The 10,255-nt window shown below is 33.2% G+C and overlaps 2 protein-coding genes across 2 annotated transcripts in view; both read right to left on the bottom strand.

Annotated features, from left to right (window-relative positions):
• grem2b (gremlin 2, DAN family BMP antagonist b) overlaps window positions 1–2,020 on the bottom strand; it is a 7,391-nt gene extending 5,371 nt beyond the window's left edge. Inside the window, exon 1 of the mRNA XM_016448725.1 lies at window positions 1,847–2,020. The gene's annotated coding sequence lies outside the window, so the exon portion shown is untranslated. The remainder of the gene's footprint in view (window positions 1–1,846) is intronic.
• A 3,836-nt stretch (window positions 2,021–5,856) lies between these two features.
• LOC107659662 (regulator of G-protein signaling 7-like) overlaps window positions 5,857–10,255 on the bottom strand; it is a gene marked incomplete at its 5' end in the record, with an annotated part of 8,688 nt that continues 4,289 nt past the window's right edge. The window contains 3 exons of the mRNA XM_016448673.1: window positions 5,857–6,431; window positions 7,982–8,016; window positions 9,382–9,471. Coding sequence (XP_016304159.1) covers window positions 7,996–8,016; window positions 9,382–9,471 — 111 coding nt within the window. The remainder of the gene's footprint in view (window positions 6,432–7,981; window positions 8,017–9,381; window positions 9,472–10,255) is intronic.

Below are 10,255 nucleotides of genomic sequence, written 5' to 3'. Positions count from 1 at the left end.
GTGTGTGTGTGTGTGTGTGTGTGTGTGTGTGTGTGTGTGTGTGTGTGTGAGTGTGTGTGTGTGAGTGTGAGTGTCGTCTAGTTGTAACTGAGTTCTAAAGCGAGTTGTAATTGATTGTCTTGATTGATTAGATCTGTTGGTATCGTGCAGTCTGAGGGGTTTTTAGCTGGTCCTGCATCAGTGACTCCTGCTGATGTCTCTGTGTTTGACAGCGAGATGCGGGATAGATGCACAGAAATCTGAATTCACAGCTTCTGATTTCAGAATATCAGTCTGATTTTGAGCTTCAGACATGATTTCAAAGCTTTCTGATCTGCTGCTTCTGACTCTATCAGACCTGCTCTATGATCCTCGTGTCCATCTGTCTCTCTGCAGTGCTCAGCCAATTCAGTTTAGAATCCACTTGAAGTATTATAGAGCTTTTCCACATTCACTTCAGTGAGAGAAAATGAGATGCACTGGACTGTAGAGATGAAACGTATTAAAAATAATCATTTAAAACATTAAACACTTAAGAATGTTTTAAAAATGTTTGTTTTTCATAAAAATATTAAATGTTAAGAAAACATTCCATTTGATCATTTTACAAACGTTTTGGCAACGTTACTTTTGAATGTTTTCTGAACATTCTGAAACAATAGTAACATTTAAAAACTGTTACATGAACATCCGACTGAAACCTTCTTTGAACGATGTATAAATAAATGTCTTTGTGCTAACAGTTTGAGAACATTTATTAAAGACTTTAATGGTGTGGAAATTGAACTTATAATTAAAAACAATTCTTTTAAACATTAAGCACTTTTAAATCCTTCAAAACGTTTTTTCTTAGTTGTACAAACATTAACATTCCATTTGATCATTTTGTAAACATTATGGAAATGCTACTTTTGAATGTTCTGAAACAAATTGAAACATTGTTCTCTTGATTTATACAAACATTAAAGAAACATCTGTGTCCCTGGAGCACAAAAGCAGTAAGTCAAGTCGCTGGGGTATATTTGTAGCAATAGCCAACAATACATTGTATGGGTCAAAATTATACATTTTTCTTTTATGCCAAAAATCATTAGGATATTAAGTAAAGATCATGTTCCATGAAGATATTTTGTAAATTCCATACCTAAAACTTAATATTTGATTAGTAATATGCATTGCTAAGAACTTCATTTGGACAACTTTAAAGATGATTTTCTCAATATTTAGATTTCTTTGCACCCTCAGATTCCAGATTTTCAAATAGTTGTATCTCAGCCAAATATTGTCCTATCCTAACAAACCATACACCAATGGAAATATTATTTATTCAGCTTCCAGATGATGCATAAATCTCAATTTCAAGAAATTGACCCTTATGACTGGTTTTGTGCTCCAGGGTCACATTTTATTTTATAATTTTGCTAAATTTGTTAATGTTTAAATATAAAAAAATTTTAATGTCCACCTAAAACAGAAATAAAATGTTCCATGAATGATGCATAAATAATGTTTTTTTGAGATTATCATCTTATCAAAAATAATTATTTTAAACATTAAAAAGGTTATAACTTGATTTACACTAAAAAAAAAAAGCTAGTCAGTTAGTCAAGCTGGTTATTACTGATGTTAATGGCCTCCAAAATGGTCAAACATCAGCCGATTAATCAATATATGGCTAGTTGTGAGTGTGGTTATGATTATAAAATCATAGCAGAGTATATCAGCGATGAAAGGAGTGTGTGAATGAAAGCCTAATAAATCCTCTTTCGCTCAGTGCCGGCTCGAGCGCTCACCGACCCGCAGAAGCAGCTGTAATCGGATCAAACACTCCAGCACAGACCTCATCACAACCCAAGCAGAGCCTCACCTGGACGAGTGTGCGGTCAGAGACGGAGCAGATCCAGAGTCCAGGGACGCCGGCGCCGCTCAAGCCCATGGACGGAGCAGACGAGAGCCTCTGCTGCTGTTTGTGACGGATCCTCTCAGACTGATGCTGCTTTCTGGAGGAGGCTCTAGCAATCTCTCTCACTGTGTGTGTGTGTGTGTGCTTTCTGGCTCGTCTCCGTCACTCGCATGTGGATCTTATCACACTGAGAGCTTTCTATTGGCTCTGATCAGCACACAAATCATGCCTCTCTTTCTCTCTCTCTCTCTCTCTCTCTCTCTCTTTCTCTGAGAGCATGAATATGTTATTATGTTCACAAAAGCCTTACGCATTGTTTATGAATTACCAGCCTTCCAATCAACAAAGGCTATTTTCATAAGAAACCTCCATTTCATTTCAGCTTCAATTTGATTACCAGCTAAAGAATAGAAGCCCTTCGGCCAAACCCCCAGCGGCTCCCCTCTGTTCTCCCTGGTTTTATTCATGCCCATTGAACTCTCCCACTCTCCCTCTCTCTCTCTCTCTCTCTCTCCCTCTCCCCCTTTCTGGAGTTTCTGGAGGTTTTCTGATGGTGTGAACCAAAGAACTTACAGGATTTAGTCGTGAACATTAAACAGCAATCACAAAATACTGTGAGACATGCACTATTGAGAATCAAATGCAGTTGTAAATACAACAAAGATTCAAAATGTCACATTGAATGTGTTACTTGTCCTTTCTTTGTAATTAATTGATACCATTTTTAAATTTTTTTAGTTTTCACCAATTATTGTGTCTTGTGGAATAAATGAATTAAAAAATGAAATGTAATTCATAAAAATCCCTCTTTTTAAAATGTTAAACATTTAGCAGTTTCTAGTATGTGAATGTATGGTCAGGACTGAGGACAATTCTACTCATCCTTTTTTCTGTCTTTAATTCCTTAATTTAAATGAATTAATTAATTTATTTATTATTTTCTTTTTGTATGATTTCAAACTTGATTCATATGTTTTTCAGGAGATCTTGCGTCACAAGAAATGACCAGTTGAAATGTTTTTCTCATTTGGCCATAATTTGTTTTAAATGGGAAAAGTCTGAATGGTTTCATATTGATTGCTGTTTGTAATTGTGTTTTTGTTGCAGTGTTTCTCAACACACTTCCAGACAGTAAGGTAATTATTATTAAAATATGCATTTATAAATCAGATCTAGAACCAGGTTAGAATTGGTTGTATAATCAACCCATGATGTTAATTTTCATGTTTATTGTTAAAACTACAAAGGCAAGTTATTATATATAATACTTGCAGCACTGTGCATATGGACTAATATGTAATGAATGTATTTAGAATAAAAAGATTGGGACTGATTTGACTAATTATCCTCTGCTCGTATCTGTCAGGAAAGTCGAACAAATTATTTTCTACTCTATTGAATTGTATAAATGAAGGCGATGGTGTAAGATTCTCACTTTATTACAGCGACACCTGCTGGACACGCGCTGTTTGTCGCTTACTGACGCGTCAACTTTCACTTTAAATAACGCGACGCTTCCTTCAGTGTATGGCGCTGCTCGCGTTGAGCGGCAGAATCGCGTTAAATCCGACACAGTGGTTCAATAAAGGGTGTATTGATCTTGTGAAATACGATTTTTTTAGCACATTGAACTCTACCAATATTGTTAATTTGTTGTTAAAGTTTTAAATGGGATAATGCACACCGAGCCATATTGCGCCATCAGCCCAATTTGCGGCGCGTTTTCTCAGAAGATGCGTTTAAAGGGACATAAAGACTTTATAGTAGAGTTACTTTCCTAACAGCATCCAGATTCTGAGAACTTTTTAGTAAAACAGTTTTTTACCATTCTGAGCCAGTCCATTGCGGTTAGTCGCATGTGTCACGTTGAAAGTCCAATTAAAAAAAAAAAAAAAACATGGTACAGTAAAAAGTGGTCAAATGTAGGCAGTAACGCGTCAGCTTTAACGCGTCTTCTGAGGCGGACGAGAAAACGCGCCGCGAAATGGGCAATTTAATGGACCGCTTAAAAAGAATGGTGCTGTAACAAAATTCAGATTTTGAGCATTTTGTTAAGAGTATAACCTCTAGTATAAAAGCATTATCTACTTTAATGCATCCTCTGAATAGGCCGAGAAAACGCAATGTGTGTATTGTCCAACATGCCAAGTTTATGGTTCATAACAATGATAGTACAGTAAAAAAAAAAAAATGCTTAACACGCCGCGAATATTTCGCAAGATCAGTAAAGCTTTAATGAAACCACTCTGTCGGATTTAAAGCATTTGGCGGAGAAATGCTGAATTTCTTCATCAAATTCTACAGCGCTTAATGCAAGCGGGACTGAAGGAAGCGTCGCGTTATTTAAAGGGGAAGCTCACACATTAATAAGCAACAAACTGTCAGTAAGTAACTGGACGACACTTTCAGATCAATTCTTGCACATTTGTTATTTACATGTTTATTTTCTGTGTCCAGATCTCATGCTTACAGTCACATTTATTATTATGATCGTCATCAGCCTCTTCAGTGATCAGAAGATCTCAGACCTTCTTCTGTACAACTCCTTCTTACAGTATTACTAAATCTAAAACTGATTTTATATTGACGCACTAAAGCAAAATATAGAAATTACCTTTTTATAGGGATAGTTCACCGACAACTCAAAAATGTTTTTTTTCTGTGAAACACAAAAGGAGACATTTGGGAAATATCAGTTGTTGTTGTTTTTTTGGTTGATGATATCATTTATGTTTATGTGCTTAGTGTATTATTATTATTATTGCAGATGAAAATTGAGACTAATTCTAGCTCATTTAAATTGATGTAATGTGAATTAATTAACCTGCATCATCCCAGATCTCTTGACTTCAGTCATGGAAAAAGTTTTTAAAAAACTCCAAGTAAAAGGAATAATTTATTACGACAGTAATGTTACAGTTCCACTCTATATTGTTTTTGCAATTTAAATTATTTGAATGTCAAATGCTCAAAAAAACACATTGTTTCTCATATATATATTCTATATTCAATGTATTCTAATTCTATTTTTTTTGAACTTGTGAATTAATTAACCTGCATCATCCCAGATCTCTTGACTTCAGTCATGGAAAAAGTTTTTAAAAAACTCCAAGTAAAAGGAATAATTTATTACGACAGTAATGTTACAGTTCCACTCTATATTGTTTTTGCAATTTAAATTATTTGAATGTCAAATGCTCAAAAAAACACATCGTTTCTCATATATATATTCTATATTCAATGTATTCTAATTCTATTTTTTTTAAACTTGTCCCTTTTAGACTTGCACTCTATTCATTTACTGCTTGTTTTCTTTTTTTTAAACTAAGACTAGCTTTTCTAATCTTTTTGAATTCTATCTATTAGTTTTCTTTTTATTTATTATACAATTATCAAAAGCAAAAAAGGCCTCTAACACTAGCTTGCTCTATTCTTTTTCTATTCTATTTGTTTTCTTTTTATTTATTAAAAAAACCCTTGCTACGTGTACTGCGTGTCAGAATAGAACTGTTTCAAAATGTTAGAAAAATAGATGAAGAAAACTCAGAAATCACACACATGGAATCATGGGACTGATGAAGTAACAGAGAAGAAACTGCAACATTTACACAACTGAAATCAACAGTTTCTCGTAAATTGTTTCAATGGCAAACATGAGCTGATCTTGTCCTTTATTGATTATAGTCTGAGCAGAGGGAAGTGTTTTGAGTTTAAAGAATTAATTTGTGAAAAAATCATGAATATATACATTAATTTGTTAAAATATTGCATGTTTTATATCATAAAAATGAAAAGTCGAGATATAATTTAGCAATGCCAAGCTGTTAATAAATGACATGACAGAAAAATGAATTTTTTTGACAATGAAATTAAAGAAAGGTTTCTCATGAGAATGAACGATCAGTCACTGCCCTCTGCTGTTCAGAATGACACAAACGATTCTTAATGATTCACTGAGTCACTTTTAATCTCCAGTCCTTTTATTTATGTATCTGTACAGAATCTATATCATCAACGCAAGAACCCAGACCGGATGAGCTTCTTTGGATCGCAGTCGTTTTCTGAAGAAATAAACCTCAAATGAAATAACTGTGTGTCGTTCGGGCTCCAAAAACCACCAAACCATCATCTTAAATGAACATTAGCGCATGTTTAAAATACAGATGTCCAAATATTATTGTTGTTTATTATTAGTGTCCATTACACATGTCTGTATCAAACAGCAGAGATTGTGTGAGCGCTGAAGTGTTTCTCATCATCAGAAATCACGCTGACTCTCAGGATCTGTACACATTTACAGAAGCAAAGCCTACAGAAAACAACTAAACATGTTCTGGGATATAAAAATAAGTCTAAAAGCTCAGATGGAGAGAAAGTGCAAATGAACCTAGAGGAATGTCGAGCGCTTTCAGGAGGATCTTCGATGTGAGCTGAAGTCCTTTAGAAGTGTGTGGCTCATGCAGAGATGGAGCTGCTCTTTATAATGATCAGCATTCATGTACAGACGAGTGACGTGACGTTTGCGTGGTTTAACAAGCGCTGACGGCATCTGAGAGAGGAACACACACACACACACACACAGAATCAGTGGAATTCACTTTCGCTGCTCTTTCTAAAATATCAAAGTCTGAGATCATTCCTGAGCCGCAGTCCTAACATTAGTTTTCTCTCAGAGTTTTTTTTTCTCTCATCAAAAATTCTTCTCTTCAAAAAAAAAAGTTTTTTTTTTTTCTCTTCAATTTTCTTTCTTCACAAAACATTTTTCTCACCAAAAACGTACAATTTTGTTCCCCATTTTGTGTCTCTCAATTTTCTGTCTTCAAATTTTTTTAAGGTGTTCATAATTTATTACATTAATTATTAAATATAAATTATGCATTATTATAATAATAAATTCTGTATAATTACATGCAAGTAATCCTAAACCAAATCCTAACCCTAACTATTTAATAAGTACATGTAGTTCATTAATATTACTCAGTACTTAAATGTATAACTATGGAAGCCTGTTTCCGCCACCGAATAAAAATAAAACAAGGTAATTGCGACTTTTCATCTCACAGTTCTATTTTTCTCGCAATTGCGAGTTCATATCTCGCAATTCTGACTTTATAACAAGCAATTCTGAGAAACAAAGTCAAAATTGCGTGATATAAACTTGCAATTGCGGGAAAAAAGCTCAGAATTGCAACTTTATAACTCAAAATAAAAAGTCACAAAAAAAAAAAATTAAATTAAAATAAAGTGTAACCTTTTTCTCTTCAAAAACATAAAAAAAAAAATCTTACATTTTTCTCCAATTTTTTTTTTTCTCTTCAAAAAATATTGGTAACATTTTACAATAAGGTTCCATATGTTAACTGTATTTAATGCATGAACTAACAAAGAGCTGTTACAGTATTTATTAATCTTTGTTAATGTTAGTTCATATAAATACAGCTGTTTATTGTTAGTCCGTGTTAGCTCAGGTACATTAAATAATAGATACAACTTGATCTTAATAATGTATTAGTAACTGCTGGAATCAATCAACATTAACTAAGATTATGAAATGCTTTGTTAGTTTATGTTAGCGTACATTAGCTAACTAACTAATGTTAACGAATGGAACTTTATTGTAAAGTGTTACCAAAAAAAAAAAATATATATATATATATAAAATCGCTTACATTTGCCTCTCTTTGATTTTTTTTCTCTCTCACCAAAAACATTTTTACTCTCTTCACCCCTTTTTGTTCCCTCGTAATTTTTTTTTCCCCACTCTTAAAAACTAAGACATATTTTTTCCACCTTGAACTTTTATTCACGTTGTGGTTCAGGCTGCTGTAATATATACATTTTAATATATAGAGTTCACTCATGTAAAGCCATATACACTATACAGCAAATCTCAACTGCTTGATTCTTTATATCGTCATAAATGTAACTATTATCGTCTGGTTCTAATCTGATCAATTTGACTATCGTGTATGATATTAAGATTGGCAATATATCTATATATACTGAATATCTTTTATACTGGCAATATAAAAGATATTCAGTTTATTATCCATGTTCTGATATTGTAAATAATGCAAAGTATGCTGAGGCAAGTCTCACCTGTGATTCAGACCCTAGAAAAGATTCTTGCTTTTCTGTGAAAGAAAAGAGAAAGAGCTGATAAATCAATCAAAGACAGCTTTACTTTCATACTTTACATAAAGCTGCTTCCAGTAGAAAAAGTGTTCAATAAATGAAAGCAAAGTTGAATTCTAAATCAACTCTATGTTGAGTAGTTCCCCAAATACTAGCAGTAGTGAACAATTAAATTACTGTAAACAGTATTGAGAGATTGTGCTGGATTACATAATCAGATTACAATAATTAAGTACGTGTAATTAGATTATAGTACATTTTAAAATACTCACTTTTTTATTGATCACTTAATATTCACAAAATGGCAATAAAATGTTAATAATTCACTGATTCTCCCGAATTCTTTTATTTTTCTATTTTACATTCTCCTTTCTAAAAGGACTATTGCTTCGGAAAGTTTGTGAAATTAAACACAGGCAAAACTGACAGATTATCTGACAGCATCAATAAATCAAATATTTCATCATTTTTAGCAAGTGTTTAATTTGGATTATTTTTTTATTACGTTTTAAAATGATTTCTTTTAATTTAATGCAACGCAGTGTTTAATGGCCTTCGTGTTCTTGATAACAAAGAATGGAATATTTCTATTTCTCTTTGTATTTTTGTATCATTATGGAACAATATTTTCACATTCAAGGCAAGTTTCAAACACAGTGGCAATTTTAAGAGCTTTACAAAAAAAAAAGATGAAAAATATATAATATATATTTTAGTTTTATAAAATAAAAATATATACAAATAATAAAAAATACAAAAATAATTTAAAAATATATAAAAATACTATACTATAAAATACTAAATAAATACTACATAATAAAAAAAATGTAAAAATCAAAGAAAAAATTACATTACTTTGGTCAAATGTAATCTAAAAGTAATCCAAAAGTAGTCGGATTATATTACCTAAAATTTGTAATGTAACAGATTATATTACTAACTACAATCTTTATCATGCACTTTGCATTTAGTAATGCACTACATTTTGTAAATCCGGCTGAGAGACTGAAATGGCTTTCTGTGGTAATTTCCAGCATATTTCTGACACTGATTCCAGAAAACACACGCGTGCATCTGACAAAACTCACCATATCACAGAAAAACCAGCGCCAGCACTTCGTCTCATCGCTTCAAAACAAAACACACACACAACAGAAACAAAGAGAAACACGTGCAAAACAAAAGAGACTCGCCAGAAACAACGTGACGGGAAACCAGGTGTTTTAATAGAAATAATGCAAAAGCAGACAGCAAGTAAAACAAAGAGGACACGGTGATATGGCACCGAGTCTGATCTCTGTGAAGCGTGTGTGTGACGAGGACGGCGCTCAGAGGGACGTTTCCAGTCGTTTCTGAGGCTTTACCTTCTTCTTGGCCTGCAGCATCTCCTGGTAGGCGCTGGATCTGATGAAGCGGCTGTAGGAGTCACTCTTCATGAGCTTGTAGATGTGCTCCTGATGAAGCACAAACACTGTCAATAATGCAAATAATCAAATAATGCAACTGTCCAGAGACAACGCTTCAGAAACTATACAGTAAAGACGACAGTAACATATGCAATGTGCATGAGATAAAATAAAAATGTATTATTGAGCACTACTTAAGTTGAAATAAAATTGTAAGGAGTAAAAAGTCATTTTTTTCTTCAGAAATGTATTGAAGTAAAAGTACAAGTAGTCAGTTTAACCCTTGTATTATGTTTTGATTTTCGAGCTGTCCGAAATACCATAAGCTGTGATTTTATTCTTTATATTTTGTGACTTTTTCTCATTTAGGGCCATGAACATGTCTCAACAAGTTGTGTTCCAAATTTGAAGTTGAAATAAAAAAATTGAGGTTCCTATACAATTTTGTTTAGGCGTTATACCAAAACTAGCCACCGGGTGCCACTCAAACTCCATTGAATTTTTTTTTTGATGCAATTTTTCTGTCCAAAATCACAAAACAACCACCAAATATGGAATCTTGAGACTCAGACCTTTCCAACGATATATAGTTTGTCATGATTAGATAAGAATTTAAAGGGGTGGTTGATTGTGATTTCACTTTTTTAACGTTAGTTAGTGTGTAATGTTGCTGTTTGAGCATAAACAATACCTGCGAAGTTACGAAGCTGAAAGTTCAATGCAAACGGAGATGTCGTCTTTTAAAATTCTGGCAGTTTAATGCCTACAAAAACGGCTGGTAGGGACTACAGCAAGTTACTTCCCGGGTTCGTGACATCACAAACCCAGATAA

The sequence above is a fragment of the Sinocyclocheilus anshuiensis genome, unplaced genomic scaffold (genome assembly GCF_001515605.1).
Source record: "Sinocyclocheilus anshuiensis isolate Anshui unplaced genomic scaffold, SAMN03320099.WGS_v1.1 scaffold75, whole genome shotgun sequence".
Taxonomy (NCBI): domain Eukaryota; kingdom Metazoa; phylum Chordata; class Actinopteri; order Cypriniformes; family Cyprinidae; genus Sinocyclocheilus; species Sinocyclocheilus anshuiensis.
This window is presented reverse-complemented; position numbering and strand designations above follow the sequence as displayed.